This window comes from Mirounga leonina, unplaced genomic scaffold (assembly GCF_011800145.1).
Source record: "Mirounga leonina isolate KUSES-001 unplaced genomic scaffold, KU_Mleo_1.0 Mir_101595, whole genome shotgun sequence".
NCBI lineage: Eukaryota > Metazoa > Chordata > Mammalia > Carnivora > Phocidae > Mirounga > Mirounga leonina.
Window position 1 is genome coordinate 17586931 of NW_023270158.1, and position 23488 is coordinate 17610418.

The window sequence follows — 23488 nt, forward strand, 5'->3', positions numbered from 1 at the left end:
ACAAAATATTTCATCACTAGCCACACTTTCCTGAAAACAAAAAGTAATCAAAACACATTTTTCATAACCAAATACATTATCCGAACAAGCCAAGAATATGCTTGGCAGGAGCCAAGAGAGAGACTGACATGAATCAACCTGCTCTGCTAATTTCTGTATTAGGAGAATCTTGAACATATTAGGTGGGTAAGACAACTAGGTTTCCATACTGCTCTCCTTGGAAAATTGTTGGAGAGCTGTTGGGTTGTTGCAAAGGATCCATAAATCCATATCTCCACTAAGCATTGTCTGCAGACACATACTTAACATGATGTGAAATTAACATCTATGGTATTGGGTTAATAAAGAGCAGATTCATTAAGAGCTTTACAGATTTATTTTTGCCATTATGTTTTTTCTCCATCAATGTTAAAATTTCAACTACTACCATGAGCAGAGTCCTTGAAAGTTGTTGCCCCAAATAGAACGTTAATTCTTAAAGATTCAGAGAACCATTTGACTAGAATCAGGGGCCCTTCATCTATGAGGGGCCAGATAGTAAATATTTTAAGGCTTTGTGGACCATACAGTCTCTGTGACAACTATCCAACCCTGCCTTTGCAATGTGAAAGCAACCACAGATGACATATAAATAAATAACTATGGCTATGTTTCAATGAAACCTTCTTTATGGACACTGTCATCTGAATTTCATGTAATTTTTACGTCAGGAAATATTCTTCTTCTTTTGATTATTTCCCACCATTTAAATGTGTAAAAATAATTCTCAGCTTGTGAGCCATACAAAAACTGGCAGCAAGGTGGATTTAGTCTGATGGCTTTAGTTTGTTAACCACTGGACAAGAGGATTCACTCAGCCACGTAGATGCAACCAGGGAGAAAAGCCTAGCAGTTGACTGCATAATTATGAAAGCAGGTTATAAATCACAGATTAAAAGAGAAGTATTGAAAGTCCCAAAAAATATACTTGAGTAACTTCTCTAGGTGTTTTTTTTTTCCTTTGCCTAGAACATCTGATGTGCTATTTTTAGGTATGTGTTCTTCTTCTCATACTTCTATACTCGTGTATACATAAATTCTAATGTCAAGTGTTCCATGCCTTCCTAAACATATGCTGCTTAGAAACATAAGGCAGATTTTAATGTTCTTTCTTAATGTTAGAATGATAATAATTGCAGTGAAAAAAAATTGTACCTTTTTATGACTTTCATGCTAGTTTTGCATTTATGAAATTTTATTCTCATCATTTTAATATAGCCACTGATGTACCTAATACCTAACTTATCTATAATGTCTAGCTGAAAATATCCACAAAAAGATGAGTTAAAAATTCTAACACCTTCAAGATAAGACTTTAAAAATATCAAAGAACAGGAAATCTATTGTGTAATTACTCCTGATTTAGGATGTGCAGATTGAGACATTATGTTCTCATAAACTAGCAGAATGGATCTCATCTATTATAGGTGTACTTCTTCTTCATGAAAGTGTACTTTCTACTACTGGGAAAAAAAGACATTTAATGCAAAGGGAGGCACTGAACAAGTAGGTTCTTTGTAAGAGAAAAAAAAAGAAACTTTCAGGATAAAATGAGTCCATGGCAGTTCATCACACGTGGTTTCCTCTTTTAATCCAGAAAACAATATTTCCACTGAGCATTCAGTTTTGGTTGGGATGGTGATTCCTTGGGCAAATTTTAAAATTTATTTCACAATTTTCTAACTTAACGGCCATGTCAGGTACCTGAGGCTTCTGGAAATATTGTTTAAGTAAAAACACTGCGATCCAAACAGCTATAAATGCTTTCCTGCTTAACAATTACTTTTTGCTTGAGGATAAAGCCATGAATAAGAGCCTCTCACCTTTTCCTAATTTCCGAATCCACAATAATCTGCCTCTTCTTTTGGGGAGGTGGCGGTGGCAGTTCCTCTTGGGCATGCTTTACCAGAATTTGTTCCCTCGTGGTCACCATAGTTACCGTTTCCATTACAGTTGTCTGTGTTAGTGATGGCTGAGTGGTGGTGACAGCCTGTGAAATCTGGGAGAAGTATTGAAACAGAGGTCACACACTGTTTGAAAGACTTCAGTAAAGCCTACTTGGAGTGGTGAAGGAAAATAATGAGAAACTGTTCCTGCTTGTTGGTAAATTGACCTTCAGATCAAAATAGCACCATATTGAACCCAAATCAAATTGTTTTATCTGACTTAAATTATGTTGACTTAAATCACAAAGGAAAGTCATCTCAAAACCGGAAGTAAACTTAGTGTCTCTTCAATTTATTGGTCAAACTATGGAAAATAAAGGGGGGGAGGCAAAGGAACAAAACCTAAGTTTTGTCAGAGTGTCACTCTGACAGTTAATTAAACATGCTGTTTTAAGTGTTTACCACGTTAATGTAAATTTTACTAAGGTATCCCAGCACCAATTTCATCACCTTGACCAACTACAGATGTTTATTAGTGTGTTGAATGCATCTTTGGTTATCATATATAGTAATTAGTTATAGTCCATAAATTTTTAAATAAAATCTTTTGAACTTTACAATAAGTGACTTTTTAATCAAATAAGTACAATGTCCTTTAAAATTACAATAAAAGGTTAACATAAAGTGCCTATTAGTCCAGTACATTTAACCTGAATGTTATTCAAAAGCTAAAAAGCACACCACCCTTGTTTAACTAATGAGTATGTTAAAATATTTGAGTCTCCAAAGTTAGCATTAAAGATACTTCCTGGTTTAGAATCACGCTAACTTTGTGTTCATACTTCTAAAAATTATCTTTTAAGCACAGATCATCACTCCTTGGAATAATATGGTGTGTGACCCAAATCCTGAGAAGCCATCACCTCAGTAAATGGGCATTACCAGATTAGCTATATAATGGCGAGATACTTTTCCTTCCTTCCTCAACCACCGCTCTCTGTCTCACAGCCCTCCTGTTATTAGAACTGAATAGTTACTGGTTGAGATGTTAATCATTATTACCCTTTTAGTAATCTAAATCATTTGGAAGACCTATTTACAAAGAGACCAAAACAGGCCTGCATTAGATCCACTTATAGTTACTTGATATGCACAGAGCCAGGGATCCGGTTGAGGTCAAGATTACTTTGACTGACTTTCCTGAACTTGCCAAGAAATAATGGAAAGGGTTTGGGATAACCTCCGTGCCTCACACATGACTGATTCCTTCAATGGGGAGGAAATCAGAGAAGCCTCAGGATCTTCTTATTGCAGCTTCCGAAGAGGCAATTGACAGTGGAGTAATGAAATCTTTTGTCATGATGTCTTGGGTAAAAATTGCTTTTGACAAGGGTAGAAGTGCTACCCTTACACATGTTAAGGCCTTAGAGACTTCTATTTTGGTAGCCTAAATAGTTTTTTTTTAAGGACATTAAGAGGTACTGAGTTTCTGCCTATGTCAAGACAAGTTTTATCTTCTTTAAGATCTCCATATATTCATTATTTAGAATCCATCATTGAGCCTCAAACAATAATTATATAGTCTGTTGACAAGTTATACCAAAATGAAGGCAGAAAGTAACACAGCTGTTAAAAAAAATGCTTAAAATATAACCTCAAACCTACCTGTCTTTAACCCAAAATGATCATTACATGATGAAACTAAGTTTACCCTTAATTTAAAAAAAATGTCATTTTTAAGGAGGATTCCAAGAGCATTTAATTTTTTCAGAGTAATATTTTTTAACCATGAGCAAGTTATTTTTGCATACAATGATGGCTTGAAGAGAATATAGTTCAGGGGGAAATTTTCTAATTTTGTATGTGGAGGCACCAGAATGCAGAAATTCTGAAAATGCAAACATATTGTTTACAGTTGTATCTAATGTTATGAAACATTTGTGCTACTGGATACTTGGCTGTGAAGTTAATTCCTGTAGTATTATGTTTTCTCATTGATATTTCTGAAATTGGGTAGATGGGCCCACTGAGAGTAAGGTATGGAGAAATGGCAACATCATATACTACAAAAAGGCCTTTAGAAATATAGAAAACCTTCTAAGAAAAACCAATCATTTTTAATAAAATAATAGTAAGACATAAATCTGTAATTGTTCTACACTATAATCATTACTGTACTATAATTGAAAATACTCCTTTGTTTCCTTTGGGATGGAATAATGAAAAAAAAAAAAAAAAACAACTGTGCATTGACCCTGTAACCATAGGATATAATTTGTTATATATAACAAACTAATAATTACTTTCAAAACCTACTCCATATAATCAGAATAAAAACCAAATGGTCGTGTACTAAATTTCCCCATGGCTTTTAGTTATTGACTGTAAACACTTAATTATATGTTAGAATCATTAGAAATATAGACAAGGAGGGATTATGGAGGTCATTTAGTATAGCTTTCCACTTACTGTAGGATTTACTACTCCCAGAAGCAGATAACTCCTTCTGGAATATGGCAGCCAATCTTCCCATTGGCAAAGTTTTTACACCTAGTAGAAGCCTCCCTTATTATGGCTCGGTTCATTTAAAGTTTGTTTTGAATCCTGAACCAACACAGAGTAAATTGAGTATTGTTTCTATCCGACAGTCTTAAAGATCTGAAGATTGATAATCATGACTCTGATAAATCTTATTTCCAAGTTTTAAAATGTCAGGTATTTGCTAGAGTTAGATTTATTCTGATTTTGGTGCTCTAAAACCTAGGTTTCCTGACATTGGACATCATATTTAATTAAAGCAATCTAAACTTGTATGAGTTACTCAGCAGCGGAATCATGTTTTAATTAAATTCCAGCCTGTATTCTATATGTATCACTACAGAATATTCAGAAATGAATAAAACAGAATCTTGATTTTTAGGGAACTTACAGTATAGTAGTGAAGGTGACAAACACACACATAATTGCGAGGCAAGGTGGGTGCTACATGAAAAATACAAGTATGCAAAATGATTACCTGCACTGAACATATAGTAATCAAGGCAGTTTCTTTTTAAATGTTACAAAAATAAATTTCCCTCAGCCGGGATCCTCACATTTAAATGTATCTAATGCTGTGCTCGCTTCGGCAGCACGTATACTAAAATTGGAACGATACAGAGAAGATTAGCATGGCCCCTGCGCAAGGATGACACGCAAATTTGTGAAGCGTTCCATATTTAAAAATAAATAAATAAATAAATAAATAAATGTATCTAATGCTACAGGCTGCATATAACACTTACCCTTGTCCACAGGATAAGGTATAACGGAAAAATGTTGGAAACAACTTAATGTCAGCAGGTACTGGCTTAAATAAATTATAGTACATGCATGTGACAGAGTTATTGTACATGTTTCAAATATTTTCAGTGCCACTGGAAAATGTTTACATTATAGTACTGAGTAAACAACACAAATGGTGGTTATGTTTTGGCAGAGAAAGCACAGATAATTTCTACTATGGACTAAATATTTCTGTATTCTTTCTATTTTCCAACTTTCTACAACAAAACATTTTCTGAAAAAGGCTGCATTTTCAGGCAGCGAAAACTTTCAGAATTTTTCTGTTCAAATTGCTGTTTTTAGGTCAGTCATACCTATGTATCTTTAGAACTAGGGAAATATGTCATCCAAATACATTAAAATAACTGAACATATATATCAGTAATAACCACTATCTGCTCTAAATGTTTGTAGAAAATTAAAAAATTTTTTCTCTACTGAACCTTCTTACTCATAAGGTTACCTATGTTAGTTTCCAAAAGTTAAATTTTTCCATTGTGGGAAAAATTGGAAGAGCATCTGCCCATTCACTTGATAGTTCTAGGGTATACATCTTCTTGTATAATAAGGTTATATAATTTTAGTAGTTCCGGAGAAATCAAACTACTCTCAAACAATAAAATTCTTTCTTGCCATCTTCTCTTCCATTTGTTTAAAAACTCACATTTCGAAAAGGAAATATATGTGCATTCAAGCCCGTTTAAAGAATATAAAAAGGCATACGATGAAAGGAAACATTTCAACCACTGTCTCCGGTTTCACAGGGGTAACTAGTTGTCTTTATCCCCAGCTCTTACATTTTAAATTAACTTTGTGGGTGCTGGTTCTTTTTCTTTTATTTTGGCTATATTCTTAACTGCATCTTTTATTTTTCCAATTAATTATTTAAATATTCTTGCCTTTAAAAGTTCTTTGGGGTTACAGATTTCTACTTATTGCAATGTGAGATATTCTACTATTTGAACATTTAAAGAAATTTACTAAAAGAGATTCAAGCTATGAAGAATCGGTTATCTACTTTATCTTATCATTTTCATTATTATGAAAATACTAATTAAAAATACCTACCAATTACAAAGCACTTTGCATGTCCCAGGCACTATGCTAAGTGCTTTGCATTCATTATCTTACTTAAAATACTTAGAATAGTACATGCAATCCAGGCTTATTAAGTGGTAGCTGCCATTACCTCATGGACCCAAGAGTAAATACTATTATTATTCCCATTTTATAGATGAGAGGTAAAATTTCGAGGCAGATACAACTTGTAAGTGGCAGAGCAAAAATGTAAACCCCAGTCTCAATGTTCCTTTATCCCACTCTTAGTAGGTACGGTCACTTGATGCTATACCTGTTCAGATTTCTGAATGGTTATTTTCCTTTAAGCGGAGGGTGAGTTTATATATACACACATGCATATATGAAGTCAGAAGAAGATTGAAAAAAAAAAAGAAAATGCACACAATGGCATATGACCACCTTTTAATGCCCTTCAGCTCCTGATAAACTCCAATTAAATTTGGGAAAAATCAATCAAATTAAATACACCTGAATTTTTTAAACAATCTAATCAGGTTGACAACTGTGGATGAGGGTTTTTTGCTATCATTTTTATACACATAACTTTAGAGAGATCAATTGACTTTTAATGGGTATGGAAGAATTGTGGTTTTACAGTTTAAAATATACTGCATAATCATAGCAACAGCTTTAGCTGATAATTGGTAGCCAGGCTTAAAACCATCTCCACAGGCACGGTAGCACAAGGCTCAAATATCTGATGGTATAAGGATTTACAACTCTAAGCAACAGAAAGAATTTATGCACTGAACTTTATGAGAAACCTGGGGCAAAAGATCAAGTGCTCACAAAGGAAGGTGGATGATTAATCAAAAGGCTATAAAATACTCTATCCCATGACCAAGGCAGAGGAATTACCATAGCTAAGCAGAGCATACAAGGAGTGCTGAAGTTCATGAGAGTGGCTTGATAACTAAATTTCATTATTAAATTACTGTCTGGTTTTGATACTGATCATAAGGCAATATAACTTCTTGAAAAGATAACAACATTGGAATCATGAACACGCTTAGGGTCCATATTCAAAAGATATCAAAAAAGAAGTAATTCTCCTATTTGAAATAAAATATTATATAACAATTAAGAAGGTTTATTCTATAAAACTATCTGTTCAATTTCATGCATTTTGTCACTCACTTCATATTATCTTTTGTATAAATTGCCAGAAAGAAGAGAGTCATGTTGGATTTAGGATTCATACTAAACACAGATTTTGAGAGACTGTGAATTAACTGCATCTGCAAAAACTCAAGAAGCAATGACATTTTTTTTTTTTTCTGATCCACCTGACCTTCCTCTACATACCGTCTGACATGAAGTAATGAAACAGAGTCTTTAACTAGGGATGCAGATGATCAAGTGTACATTGAGGGGGAAATGCATATTTTTCTTTATGTGTTATTTTATTTATTTTCAGTAGAGAACAGATGTATCATATAGATGTTGAGTATTTTATCTTCAGAGTATTTTAAAATACAGGGTATTTGTGATGAGTTAAATGTACTCATTTCAGAAGTCAGTCTTATTTTTACAGGAAGAGATTTTTCTTTTCTTTTTTTTTTTTTAAAGATTTTATTTATTTATTTGACAGAGAGAGACACAGCGAGAGAGGGAACACAAGCAGGGGGAGTGGGAGAGAGAGAAGCAGGCTTCCCGCAGAGCAGGGAGCCCAATGCGGGGCTCGATCCCAGGACCCTGGGATCATGACCTGAGCCGAAGGCAGACGCTTAACGACTGAGCCACCCAGGCGCCCTGAGATTTTTATTTTCATTATCATCTTCCAGCTGACTCTGAGATTGATATAGCAGAGATAGTTGGAATCACTTCACCAATTACTTCAGAGTTTTATATAAAATTTTAAGCCAAGAGAAACATATCACAGGCATTGAGAACTGGAAGGACACTATGGAGATCTTCCTAGCCCAGACTCTCCATTTTATAAATAAGAAATGAGAGTGTCCAATAATTAACTCAGCTCTTGTCTCTTAAATTTTCAGTGTCTGCAGCATTTTATGTTGTTGTAGATAATGAATTATAAAATAAAAACTATTACATTGATATGCAAGGCCCATTCTCAAACATCTACTTTAGTTGGAGGCAGGAAAAGGATACAGTTAATTTACTTGGAAATTTTCTAATAAAACCTTTAACCTAAGCTATTAACTAAAAGATGTTCTAAAATTCAAGATGGTTAGTCCATGAATTTAGATAGTCCTTTTTTTTTAATTTAATGTAATTTTATTATGTTATGTTAGTCACCATACAATACGTCATTAGTTTTTGATGTAGTGATAGTCCTTGAAAAAGACAGAAACCTAAAATAAATCAAGGGATTTTATTTTAATTCTAGGTTTTATAAAACCATTTTTTTAAATTGGCATCAGGCTGATTAGGCTTGGAGAACTTTCAGTAACCAAGGAAAAGGGGTTTTCAACAGAAAGGCTTTAGAGTATTTTTAATTAAAGTCATTGGCAGGGGTGCCTGGGTGGCTCAGTTAAGTGTCTTGACTCTTGGTTTCGGCTTAGGTCATGATCTCAGGGTCCTGGGATTGAGCCCCACATTGGACTCCATGCTCAGCAGGGAGTCTGCTTAAAACATTGCTTGAAAGGCAAATAAAGAAATATTCATCTTAATACCTTTGCATCTCTGTATTTGCATTTCTGGTATTACTAAAAATCCTGGCTTATTATCTTCAACCATGTTTTACACTACAACCATGTCTGGCAAGAGTTTAAAAACTCTCAGCAGGACATCAATGATATAGAATAGATAAATACATACATAATGATCACTTTCTTTCAGCATCTGTGACTATAGATAGAGAAATATACAACATAAACATGTACTCTCATGTTCAAGGAGAGGAGGATTCTGGACACATTAATTTTAGCTTTAAGATATCTGGGCTTATAGTTCAGAACATTGCAAAAATGGTCAAGAGAAACATAGCAAAATATTCAGGAAATGGAAATGACATGTATAAACTTACATGTGCCATAAAATGCCCCTTACTCCTGGCAAATAAAATAATTTACTCAACAATGACAAAACTACAGAACTTCTGAGCTCATCTAGATAGATATATTTTTACATTTAAACACCTAATGCCAAGTTTAATATAAAATACCATAATAAATTATAAAGCACATGAATATTATACCCTTTCCACAGTATAAATGGTTTCAGTTAAATGGGGGAAAAGATTGTTTCAAATCGCTAAAATTATGTGTAACTTTAAAGTATTACCTATAATTAATTTCTGGCTATCCTATTTCCTAACTATAATCAAGATAAAATTACATAAAATTACAAGCATTTAGAAAAAAAAACTGTGGGGGCACCTGGGTGGCTCAGTCGGTTGAGCGGCTGCCTTCGGCTCAGGTCATGATCCCAGGGTCCTGGGATCGAGCCCCACGTTGGGCTCCCTGCTTGGTGGAGAGTCTGCTTCTCCCTCTCCCTCTGCCTGCCTCTCTGCCTACTTGTGCTCTCTATCTCTCTGTCAAATAAATAAATAAAATCTTTAAAAAAAAAGAAAAGAAAAAGAAAAAAAACCTGTAAATTTCAACAAGCATATTTATAAAAGATTTAGAGGACACAGGGGGTCATTTGAGTTTTTAAATAAGTCAATCCAGAGTATGTTTGATTTGTTTTCTTTTCTCAACTGAAGCATCCACATAGCAAGGGTTATTATTCTTCCTAACTTCTGGAAACAAAGTATTTCTATTTTCTTACTCTGCCTTCTCATCAACTTAAGCATCCTCAGCTTGTGTCCAGGTATTATTCAAGCCAACCTTGACTTTGAAATGCAAGAGAACAGCCTCACAGCTGATTTTTTCCATATTTTGATCTCTTGCCATGCTACTGTTTCAAAAGGTCAAAATCCCTCAAAGGTTTGACCTGAATAGCAGTCAAAAATTCAGGCACACAATGTTCCTTATAAGAGCACAATTGGATGCCTTGTCATCTCGGCCATAATTCCTACATCCTACTGGATTTTAACCATTACCAGATTTTGCTCATTCTTTAAACCAATCACTTAAAAGAATTTTTAGGAGATTGCAATATTGTATCATTAATGGGACAGATTCTCACATCCTCCCCCCGCCCCCACAAACATACCAGAAAGTGTGCATACAAGAGAGCTTTGTTTTCAAAGTCAGAACCTTGCCCTCAATATTCTTGGGCTTTTTCCCATGTAATTTTGATCAAGTTCAATTTTACATTTAAGAAAGAAAATCTAGGGCTTTTTTTAGTTATAAGATACTATTTCGTGGTTCTCTCTATCTCCTTTTCATTACTCTGTCCTCAGGTAGCTTTGTTTTTATCTTTCTAAGAGTCCCAACCCACCCCAGCAATGTTTTAGATTGGGGCTATGATAGTTCCTTTTGGGGAAAAAAAAAAAAAAAAAAAAAGAAAAACAATGAACAAAACCTGAAATATGAACTGTAGAAAAGCTGAAGCTTAGTATTCTAAAAAGCAACTTGCCTAATATGTCTACTTACCTGCTTCTAATCTGGTATAGTAGTGCATAAATGTGTGAAAATAAAAATTTTAAAAATGATACTGAACTACAAAAGCCCTCCAGACTCACTAAACAGTATGTTCTGTATATCAAGAGCTCCAGAGTTCTTTTTTTCCCCAAAATGCTTTCATGTCTATGACTTTATTTTATCCTCATCACATCCCAATGGGCAAATACAGTGGATACGTGTCGTACTGTATGTTGGACATCAGAGCTAGTAGTGTTTTATTACAGGTTTTGAAAAGTTCAAAAATAGGAAGGTGAGTAAGTGCCCTGGGTGGTAGTCTTATAATTTTAGACCAGTAAAAATAAAGTTTCTAAGCTGTTGTTGTTGTTGTTTTTACCAACTAGAATAACAAATCAGTAACGTTTTGATGATATATACAACGCTCCTTAAAAAGTAGGCTCATTCCAAGAAAGCAAGTATATTTAAATACAGCATTGATAGGAAGGTCTCTATTTTCCCCATTTTAGGCAGCACTGTGGAAAAACCCACAATGTGGGGATGGACACATATGCCACTGTCTTGTTAATTCAATGTTTTTTAAAAATATGTTCTGTAGACTCTATCAAAGGCTGCAAGCAGATTACTGGTTTACTGAATGAGATTCTCTGAGCATGAGATCCAGAACCAAGCATTTAACCAACCACTGTATATAATGCAAGTGAACAAAAGCATGACTTACTGGTAACAGTTACATCTCCATAAATATACCCTTTTAAAGGGATGCATTTCTAAATAACTTTCTTTGTAAGGCAATGCTAATCCTTCTGAACATGGTTAAGTGACCATTTTACAGCAGCAATAATCTATGGAACCAATGGGTACATATTGGAATGATATCACTGATGGTTTGAAAAGTATCAAATTTTCTAATACCTCATAGTTTATTACATAAATGCCAGTGTTAAGGCAAAGTAACCATGGCCAGATCATATATAACAAGATGAATCATGATGTGGTTTTAAAATCACTATTAGATCAAGCAACTGATAAAAATATACTCAATGGAAAACAAACAATTTTTATTTATGTCCAATGACTGCATAGGAAATAATTACAATTTATATTCCTTCAAATTTAAAATTTTAAGTATGAATTTAATTTCAGAAGGGAGGTTGAAGTGTGATTGAAAATCATACAAGTTGCTTGATCCTGTTTTCTTAAATTATATTTCTGGATGCAATACTTTAAACTTCATTGCTTCTTTCAACAAACATTTCCTAAGTGCTACTTATCAGATGTCAAGTGTCAAGAAGACAAATTCCCTGCATTGTCTCATAACAAAGGAGATGACTGCCTAAAGCTACTGAATGTGGTCACTGCTTTAATAGAGATGTACGCATGGTGCATTGAGCCATGAATTGCAACTGATTAGTAAAGGTTAGCTTCTGTAATGGAAAATAATATGGCAGAATATGTTAAATACTATTATATATAATGTTAGTATTTTGAATGATGAGCCATGATTCCACCATCTAATAATATCAGATAATAAAAGTTTCTACTTTAAAACTACCCCATATTCTTTAAATTACCAAAACTTTTAAAATGCTTAACATAAAACCACATGATGACACTACAAATGGAACACAGATGCTTTCCTAATCCACAGTCTATGTGTTTGTGTTATGAATCAACTGTCTGTGGCAGAAAGAACATCCAATGATTAGATCCTTACTTGAAGTAATAGAATGAGGTCTCCCATGAAATCAAAGGACCTGAGCCCTAACCGTGCTCCTATCACTAATTTCATTTGGACAATTCATTTTTCCTCCCTATGTTTCATTTTTCTCATATATAAAATGTAGGGACCAATGAATGGCCCTCCAGTTTCTAGAAATCTAGGATTTGGGCTTAGGTTGTGAGACATAGTCCCCAAGAACTTGGTCCAGTTGCTCTAAGTCACTCCCATCCTCATTCCCACTGAACTGGAAGGGGCCGCACTCTAAGACCGTCACTAGTTCAGTCAGCATTCACTCCTTCACCTCTCCCACATTCCCCAATATCAAGACAACCAAGAGACCCATGCTTTTATTCAACGGAATACTTGACAAGGACTAGTCCAGTGATATATTTTGTAGGGTTATAACACTGCTCTCTTAATGAAAATTTCAAAAATCTAAAGGATGACTTATTACAGGGTAATTAGTATCACTAACCTGTGCTGAACTTTTTTCAAGTTTTTGGACTAAATTATCCCAGCGCTGGGCAAAGTTGTCCAGCCATGCTTCCATCTTTTGGGCTACCAATGTGTTTTTCAGTGTTGAAAGAAGATCTTGGTTGAGTGAGCAGAGTTTGTCCATAGTTTGCTTCTTCTTTTCTAGATCTGTTTTTAAGGCCTGTTAAAACAGGAAAGAACATGTAATAAGCCTAGGTTACATTTTCTAAAACACTATAGTTCATATTGCTTTTGCATGTATTTTCTCATTTGTATAGATAAGATTGTAATCGTGCCTGCAAAGGATCAAGAGCCCATAAGAATATAAGTAGAAAATTGTAATCCAAATAATCTTCCCAAGAAGCGTGAAGGAAAAAAAAAAAAAAAAAAGTCAGATGTAGCATAAACACCTAGTAGAGAAACTTAAGAGCTATTTAAAAATATTTAAGGGACTTCCAAGTAAAAAAGTAGTGTTGCTCAAAGGGCAGTTTACTGACTTTTAAATTTTTTTTAGTATCTGTTATTCAATTAACATTTGGCTATCTGAGTAATTATCTTCTAAAGCTAATTTTAAAGCCCATTAAGTAATAGAACTAAGTAATTGAGTGTGACACAAATCCTTTGGAATCACTTTGCATGTTTTCATATGTGTTTTATGGAGTAATTTTTATAACATTCATATTTTCAAAGTTCCTGTGAGTTATGAGGAGTCACACATGCCCTCTGGTTGCTATGGAATGAATAAACAAAGTGGCTTGTATGAAATCAGTAGATCAGGACAGCTTATTCTTTCATTTTATCCATTAAGGTTACTCTTCACTTTGGAAAATCCAATTTCCAGCTCCCAAATAATAGTCCCTGACTTAACTTGTAGACACAGAATAAGAAGAAAGAAAGGAGAAAATTATTTTACAGTCCCTTTGCAATCCCCTCTTTCTGGCAATAGCAAGTACAATAAACATAAACTAAACAGTGAAGTCTGTCTTTCCAAAACAATTGCGAATTCAAGAACAACTGATATTACACATGGCAAAAAAATTATCATGAAACATATGTACCGATTGCTTATGAACTGAAGTGTCATACACACAAAGAAATCAAAGGATACTTTATGTAGCTCATTTGGGCGTGCCAACTGCACTGATAGCTCTGAGCTGCAGAAGGCTCTGGTGTCTCCTTCAATTAGCTCACCCTTTATTCAGAATCTGCTTTACCTGGTGTACTTTACATTGGATTCTTAGTGCATGCTATTTTTAAGATATAAAAGCTAGTTGTGAAGTTCTTTCCTATTTTTCCTCAGCAATTAAGGGTTTTTTTTTTTCCACTATTTTTTCTCAGTTTGAAAGAATGCAATAAATCAAAATATGAGTTAAGATTTCTAAGGAGAATTCATACCAAAATAAACTTTCAATGTGGGAACTTAGTAATACATTGGTTTTGTATATTGATTTTGTTCGTTTAATTCACAGACTGCCCTCCATCAAATTTAAATGTGCACTTGGACTAATAGTAAAACAATAGTTCAGCTCCCTGGCTAGAGCTAGGACCCAAATTTAAATTTGTAGATTCCTCCAATCCCTTCATGACATCTCATTTTTCTTTTCTTCTTTTAACTTTTGGCATCCGTTTGTTTCATTGCAAGCCATCTCAAGGTTTTTTTGGAAGAAGTTATGATAGAATGAAAGACATTTTAAATACATTTAAAAATATAAAGATGTATATACAATCCTCTTTGGCTTACTTTCTCAGGGTTTAAGAAGCTACTTTAAATAGCTCTATGTGTAAGGCTCAGAGGTGCACCATTGTTTAAGCTAAATGGGTAACGATTTGGAAACATTTTAGAACAAGGATCTGAGAGTTATGTTTGAAGAAGAGGAAAAAAATCTGTGTTGGAAATTTATGGGTAACTTCATGTTACCTAAACAGTTTTTCTTAGATGATCTATAAAACTAATTGGATACCCAAAGGGATTTAGTGGCAAATGAAACTAAGACATCTGTGTTAAAATTAAGCCAAATGAAGAAGCACTTCGTGAGCATCACAAAAATAAAGGGGAAAGTCAAATCACCACTAAAGAATACCACTAGGGAAAATGGACTCAAGGTAAAGTAATAACATTATTATAATGACATTGTAGAAGTATTGAATCTGTATATTTTTACCTAAATCTATATGACAAGAACACTGTACCAATGCTTCTAGCTAGTAAATTTTAGATCTGCCTTTTCTAAAGTGGTGATGGCAGGTGAGTGGTTCAGTTTGTTTCCTCTTGTTAGGGGAATGTTTCCTCTCATTCTCTCTCTCTCTCTCTCTCTCTCTCTCTTTTCATGATCTCCCACTACCCAAAGGACTCTTCTACCACAGTTAATAGAAGGAGAAGACAGGAAATCCATGACAGCATTGAATCATAGCAATGAATTACCTTCTCCCATCTATCCTTGACTATCAATACTTCTATGCTTGGATTTTATGTATGCATAATAAATGACTATGATTTGTTATTTATTATTAGGGTATAAAATAGATGTCTTTCTGCATATCAAAAACTGATCATAGGTCTTGGAGTGCCAGAGAACCAGAGAGCTCTGGAAAACTCAGGAAGCTCTAGAAAACTTACACATGGCAGAGGACAGCCAGGATTTTAAAAGAAGAAATGTATTTTTATTTTTCAAAGAAGCCAAGCACCTGGACTTACCTCCAAGACAGGCAGGAAGATACAGTCAATAAACTAGGCCAGGCTAGTAGTAAGGAGAGACAGGAAGCAAAGAAGCCGCTCAAGAAGACAGAACAGACATGACCTATCTGGTCAACGTTAGAAGTGCAAAATGAACGTGTCCTTACAAAAGGCCCAGGGATTCCTTGAGGGAACATCAGAGTCACGTGGAAGCCTTGCTAAAATACAGATTTCTGGGCCCTACTGCCAGTCTGTATGAATTAGCAGGTCTGGGCTGAGACCTAAGAATTTGCATTTCTAACAAGTTCCCAGCTGTTGTTAGATCCAGGTGTCCCAGGACCTAACGAGATCCCAGTCTGGGGATCACAGTTTGAGAACCATTGATTCTACTTGCATGAATTCTTTGAGGCTGGTGACAGGAGGTGAGGCAAAGTAATCAAGTCCCGGTAGAATGGAACTATCAATAGGGACTTGTTGAGCTACCACGTGTCCCACAGCCACAGTTGAGACTGTCCTCAACTCCCTAGTACCCCTGTATCCCCTGCACACCATCGGCTCATGGATCACCAGGCTTCCCAGAGCTGCCCTTCCCCGCAAAACACCACCAGTCCTCACAGGAGCTGCACATTTCCTTTCAAATTTGGGCCTTCCCAGGCTAGCCTACGTGATTCTACCAGCCTTGGAATTCACCTCATAAGGGTCACTGTTTCTTCTCTCCTTTCCTTTTTATCGTTTATAGCAAATAAAAAATCAGTTTTGACCACACAAAAATAAAAAAATAATAGGTCTACACGGTTTGGATAAAAGCACAGATCTAGAGGAAATTAAATACTTGACTCCTCAGTTCCCACCTCAAAGGAAAAGGAGGAGATCCCATGGGCTATTGGTGATAATAGTTCAAAACAAATTACACTGATTATAAATAAAAGAGTTTGAGCACACTGTATCTCTACCTAGGTATGTAGTAGGAACTGGTGGCAGATGGTACCTGTTTTGGGTCTCAGATTGTGACATATTTTAATGAACATTAAATTCTTATTCACTGCCTGAGTCAGCAGGGGAATTTTACCTCAAATTCTAGACCAGCTGTCAGGTTTTGTTAATTGGCTAAAACTATCAAACGGTAAGACTTATACAAAACATATTTTCACTTTGTTCACAAGCAAGGTGACATAATTTGAATTTTAATCATATTGGAAAATTATTGAGACTTTGCTAGAAGAGTATTTTCATGGTCCTGAGGCTAGTAAAGTCTTTTATTCACTAAAATGTCAACATAGTAGCACATGATCGCTCCAAATGACAGTTCTCGATTGCAGTTCTTTTGTTGTCAAGGAATCAAATGATATGAGGAGTTTTGAAATAGCTTAACAGGGCTGGGCCTGAGTCTGGATGTCTTGGTGCTCAGTTTGACTCTGCTACTAATATTCTATGATACCTTATGCATGCCAGGTGTTTTATCCTGGGCCTCAATTTCTTCTGAAATAAGCTGTCTCATTCCTCCTCTTCCTACCCAGTGCTACTTAGTTCACTTCTGCTAACTGGTCTCCTTCATACCAATGAATATTCCACAAATGCGACTATGATTTTATCAAATTCTCAGTGGCTCCCCATCAACTGCAGAACAAAATTACAAATATATCACGGACGTTTTTGCATTCTTTTGATACAAATAGAGATGACTTTTCTGAAATCTGTCTTTAGTGGTCAGATCACTCCAGAAAGCATATATAAATATTTTTTTTGAGGAATGAATTATTTTCCATAACAAGCTAGCTTGTAATAAGAAGTAATACATTAGTGAATCTATTTTAAATTAAAAACCTAAGATTAGTAACTATGGAGCAAAAAGATGTATGATACAAATAAATATTTGGTAAAACAGTACCAATTTAACTGGGGAAGTTTATTTAAGATTAGCTTTAAATAAATGATTTGATTATATTATATAATGTCAATATAGATATAGATTCATTTAGGTAAAATTATAAAACATTATTTATAACAGACCTTTGTTTTAAATTCGAGTTAACATCAAGTTAGTATTTAATAGAATTACTCTATCAAAAAAACAAGAAGAAATACTGACTATGGAATATTTTATTTGAAAAACTAAGCTCTTGGGGCGCCTGGGTGGCTCAGTCAGTTGACTGTCCGACTCTTGGTTTCAGCTCAGGTCATGACCTCAGGGTCCTGGGATCGAGCCCCACATAGGGCTCTGTGTACAGCTGGGAGTCTGCCTAAGATTCTCCCTCTTCTTCTCTCTCTGCCCCTCCCCCTGTTCATTCTCTCTCTCTCAAATAAATAAATAAAATCTTAAAAAAAAAGAAAAACTAAGTTCTTAATCTTACACTGCCTTCTCCTTTACAGCAAAATAATAAAGTTCACAGTGGAAGACAAGCTTTAGAAATCTTTTCTAATCCTGTAAGTTTCAACTCAAACTGAAATGTCTTATTGAAGCCCTCCCTGATGTCCTTTTACTGCCAAAGTTCCCTCATTTCTCAAAACACACAGGTACTTATAATTAATGCCATTTGGGTTGCTTTAATGTTTTTTTCTAGTTTTCCAAATGAAGGCATGAGCCCCTTATGTGAGGATAATCATCTCTTATACTTCTCTTATATTTCTCAAAGAATTTAATTTACACTATTACTTTTTTTAATTTAATTTAATTTTATTATGTTATGTTAGTCATCATACAGTACATCATTAGTTTTTGATGTAGACTATTACTTTAGGACTACATATTGTTTACAGCCTTCTAGGACATTCTTAGTGTTACTTTTTTATTTTAACTGAAATCTTCCAGGTTTGCTGTGTTTTTTCAAAAGTACAATTTTTGTTTTGAAAAACACAGTTGCAAATCTGTCTATATCTTATGGAATTAATGTTCGTATTCTTCCAAAATTCATGAAATGAGGGCTTAAGCACCCACTGTGGTATTATTAGGAGAAATGGCTTTGGGGAGGTAATTAGGGTTAGATGAGAAGATGAGAGTAGAGCAGCATGATTGGATTAGTGCCCTTAGAAGAAGAGGAAGAGACACCCGATCCTCCTCTATCTCTGCTATGTGAGGATACAGCTAGAAGGTGCTGTCTAGAAGCCAGGAAAAGGACCCTCACCAAGAACCAAACCAGTTGGCACCTTGACGTCATACTTCTGAGCTTCCAGAAGTGTGAGAAATAAATGTCTGTTGTTTAAGCCATCCAGTCTGTGATATTTTGTTATAGAAGTCTGAGATGACTAACACAGGAATTGGTACCAAGCAGTGGCGTCCTGCGGTAACAAACACCTAAAAATGTATATACAGCTTTGAAACTGAGTAACGGGTAGAGGTTGAGAGAGTCCTGAGGTGCATGGTAGAAAAAGCTGAGACTACCATGAAAGGACTCCTAGAGGCAATTCTGGTGAGGGCTCTGGCAGAAAAGAGGAGATCTGGAAAGTGTCCATGTTTTTAGAGAGTACATAAATTAAAATGGGCAAAAATATTGGTATAAATATGGATGGTAGAGGTCATTCTGATGAACTCTTAGACGCAAATGAGGAAGCTATCATTGGAAATGGGGGGAAAGGATGATCCTAGTTATAAAGTGGCAGAGAACTTGGCTGAATTGTGTTGATGTTCAGCATTTTGTGGAAGGCGGGACTTGTGAGCGATGGAACTGGATATTTCGCTGCGGTGATATCTAAGCAAAGTGTTGAAGGAGTGGCACGATTTCTCTTGCTTACGGTAAAATGCAAGAAGAGAGAAATGAATTGAAGAATAATCATTTGGCATAAAGGCACTAGAATTTAAAGATTTGGAAAATTCTCAGCCTATCCATATTGCAAAAAAAAAAAAAAAGAGAGAAAATATGTTCGGAAGAGAACACTAAGTGTATGGCTGACTGACCATTTGATAAGATTAGTGTGGGTGGGAACCAGAGACCCAGTCAGCCATCTCAACAGAAGGCAGGACGAGAGATGGAATTATACCAACAGAAACACTGCCAGCTGGGACTAAAGGAAACAGAGAAAACTAGACAGAATGAAGGCGGGCTGCCCAAGAGGTGCAACTGCTCAAGAAGAGGGAAGAATGATGTAGGTGATTCAGAGATCCTAAGAGCTACCACTCCCACCACAGGCCCAGATGGCGGGGCTAGCTCTTCCTGGGTTTCAAAGGGTAGGGCTACATCTCCAGTTCATGGGGCAGGATGCTCCCACCCAGTAGTACCTCAGGAGCGGGGCCACTGCCGAGAATCCTGTGGGTAGGGCTGCTGCAGAAGCCACATGGGTGGTCCCCCATGGAACTGAAGAGGCGGGGCCACCTTGTGGAGCTCTGGAGGTGATCCTGTTACTCCAGTGGTCCTGGAGGGCAGTGTATCAGTCCAAAGAGGATTATTCTTGAGGCTTAAGATCTAATGGAATTTTCTTTGCTGTGTTTTAGACCTTTATGGGAACTGTCACCCCTTCCTTCTTTCCTATTTCTCCTATTTAAGACTTCCAGGGCTCATGGGATAGAATGAATGTATTTTGCTTGTGAGAAAGACATGAACTGGGCGGCGGGGGGGATCCATGGGTGTAATGTTATAGACTGGATGCTTGTGTCCCCACAAAATTCATATGTTGAACCCTACCTCCATATACACACACAAAATGTGATGGTATCAGGAGGTGGGGCCTTTGGGAGGTTATTAGGTTTAGATGAGATCATGAGAGTGGAGTCTCCATATTGGGGTTCATGCCCTTATAAGAGGAGGGAATGTGTAAGGGTTGCTCAAAAGGTACAGACTTTCAGTGATAAAGTAAATAAGTAAAGGGAATGTACTGCAGTTAATAATAACATACTGGGGGCACCTGGGTGGCTCACATGGTTAAGCATCTGCCTTTGGCTCAGATCCCGGGGTCCTGGGATTGAGTCCTGCATCGGGCTCCCTGTTCCTTGGGGAGCCTGCTTCTCCCTCTGCCTCTCTCTCTTTCTTTTTCTGTCTCTTAGGAATAAATAAATAGAATCTTTTAAAAAAATAATAACATACTGGAAAGTGGTTAAGAGAATAGATCTTAAAAGTTCTCATCACAAGAAAAAAGAAGCATTGTAACTATGCGAGGTGATGGATGGTAACTAATTGTGGCAATCATTTTGTAATATATACAAACACTGAATCATTATGCTGTACTCCTGAAACTAATATAAAATGTGACATACCCATTATATCTCAATTTTTAAAATTAATTTTTTTTTTTTAAATGGAAAGAAGACACAAAGTTTCCTCCTCTCTTTCTACCATGGGAGCACAAAGTAAAAAGGTATAGTCTGCAAATCAGGAAAGGATTCCTCACCAAAAACTAAATCTGCTGGCATGGCTGCCATTCCCAGCCTCCACAAGTGTGAGAAATACATGTCTGTTGTTTATGTCACCCAGTCTGTGGTATTTTGTTATAGCAGCCCAAGCTGTCTAAGATAATAGAGCTGTCCCTATTTTAATTAAGAAAGTTTACAATATGCTATAATTGCATAGACTATGATTTAAGCACAAACAATGAACATTTGGTTTAAGATTGGGAAGAATAAAAAGACCAGATAATGGGGTTAATGTAAACTACTGGGTTTGAAAAAAAAAAAAAAAAGTTTTGAAAGCTAAAAAATACATACAGCCAGTTTCTGAAGACTTGATAACACTTCACTTTGATCCTTAAAACCAGTTGTGTGAATCTTGTTCACTGCATCTTCTTTTTCTGAAAGCCATGCACTAAAAAGGCACTGAAAGAAATCAAACAATTCCAAAAAAGAAAATAAATAATTACTGAAGTAGATCATTTTATGTTTTCCTTTACCCATTTACGATCTCACCATGTCTTTCACCAATGCAATTTCCCCACATGACTCACCTGTTCGTCAGTAAAACGCTGCCATTTTAGGAGGACGTCTTGCAAAAGAACCCAGCGATCTTCGGTCCATCTACAGATGTTCGCCCATCGATCTCCCAGTACCTGTGGAACAGAAAACCCATCACCACATCAGCAAACAAATAATTGTTAACGAATTTCATTTATTTTTTTTTTAAGATTTTATTTATTTATTTGAGAGAGAGAATGAGATAGAGAGAGAGAGCATGAGAGGAGTGAGGGTCAGAGGGAGAAGCAGACTCCCTGCCGAGCAGGGAGCCCGATGCAGGACTCGATCCTGGGACTCCAGGATCATGACCTGAGCCGAAGGCAGTCGCTTAACCAACTGAGCCACCCAGGTGCCCAACGAATTTCATTTAAAATTGCATGAATGATTTGTGAAAGCATCTAATTTCGAGTCTCCTAGGTATACTAGGAGTTATAAAGGACACCCTTCCTGCTTTTGCTTATAATTACATAAGCACTATGCCTTTCAATTTGTTTTTAGATTACTTCACTCACTCTTGCAACTGACACCGAAAAGTAAAGATACTAACAAGAAGTCTGAGACAGTTACCATACCACCATTTGAAATGTCTCCACGGCAAATGTAAGAGAGCAAAGACATAGATACAGAATTAAAGAGGATTTTGCACTGATGATATGCAAAATGGGTATCTTTCTTAGGTTTGAAAACACATCCTATAGAATAAAAGTCTGCCTACTAAGTAGAATACCTAAAGACTCTTCTTTGAAGCAATCCCGTGCAATTAGAATTGCTTAATGCCCCGATTGTAGAAGAAAATTGTTAGTGATTTAAATTACATCCACATGTAGACTTAAAAAATTTTTAAATATACAGCCTGTATATACACATGTGTGTACATATCTGTGCACACACACATAATCTTTACTTAAGAAGTAAAAAAAGGGGCGCCTGGGTGGCTCAGTTGGTTGGGCGACTGCCTTCGGCTCAGGTCATGATCCTGGAGTCCCGGGATTGAGTCCCGCATCGGGCTCCCTGCTCGGCGGGGGGTCTGCTTCTCCCTCTGACCCTCCCCCTTCTCATGTGCTCTCTCTCATTCTCTCTCTCAAATAAATAAATAAAATCTTAAAAAAAAATTAAAAAAGAAGTAAGAAAAATACTTACAAAGTATTTAAATTCACCCTCTCTCTCTCTAAACTGAGACTCAGGTTTATTCTAGTGAAAAAATTGTAATATTCCCTGAGTAGGGAATTTTTTTAATGTGTAACATAAACCAATTATCAACAGTATATATGTATATATGTATGTATGTAAGTATGTATTTACAGGATGTTGGAGAAAAACATCTTTATTCAAGATACTACCAAAATTCTGGCAAACATTTCAAAAACAGATTGGCAAACATAGTGCTTTCCTTTTCAACTGGCAGCACTTTGAAAAGACAATATGATAAGACATTACAACTTGAATCAACATTAGTTCAAAATCCTTATATTTTTGAATTTTTGACTACATAACTTATGTTTCCACGTGATAAAACAAATGATAGCTTAAATCAACATCAATAGATAAACTCCATAAGATGAAAGTTTGTGCTGTTTGATGACTGATAATATGTTATGGTTAGATGTATCTGCTCTTTTTTTATATTCCTGGCTCCCAGGATGAAAAAGAAATCTTTAAATATCATTTTATGTATGTAAGTTTCTTTGCATATCTCTCTTCAAAAAATACTTTATAGGAGTATATAAGTAGGTTACCTAGATGTTTAATTTTATAATTTCGCACCAAAACTACAGACCTGTTACATTTTCTTTTCTTTTTTTTTTTTAAGATTTTATTTATTTATGTGACAGAGAGAAACATAGCGAGAGAGGGAACTCAAGCAGGGGGAGTGGGAGAGGGAGAAGAAGGCTTCCCGCGAAGCAGGGAGCCAGATGTGGGGCTCGA

At 35.8% G+C, this 23488-nt stretch overlaps 1 protein-coding gene and 1 non-coding gene across 10 annotated transcripts in view; one reads left to right on the top strand and one right to left on the bottom strand.

Annotated features, from left to right (window-relative positions):
- Nucleotides 1–23488, bottom strand: part of DMD (dystrophin) — a 1717438-nt gene that overhangs the window by 1433807 nt on the left and 260143 nt on the right. For all 9 annotated transcript variants that reach the window (XM_035001266.1, XM_035001277.1, XM_035001248.1 and 6 more), the window contains 4 exons: nt 21556–21657; nt 21320–21427; nt 13015–13194; nt 1863–2038 (listed from right to left, as the gene is read on the bottom strand). In XM_035001266.1, the coding sequence (XP_034857157.1) occupies nt 1863–2038; nt 13015–13194; nt 21320–21427; nt 21556–21657 (566 nt within the window). The remainder of the gene's footprint in view (nt 1–1862; nt 2039–13014; nt 13195–21319; nt 21428–21555; nt 21658–23488) is intronic.
- On the top strand, nt 5041–5147 carry LOC118008019. Its single transcript, XR_004678537.1, has one exon. It is a non-coding gene; the product is annotated as a U6 spliceosomal RNA (small nuclear RNA).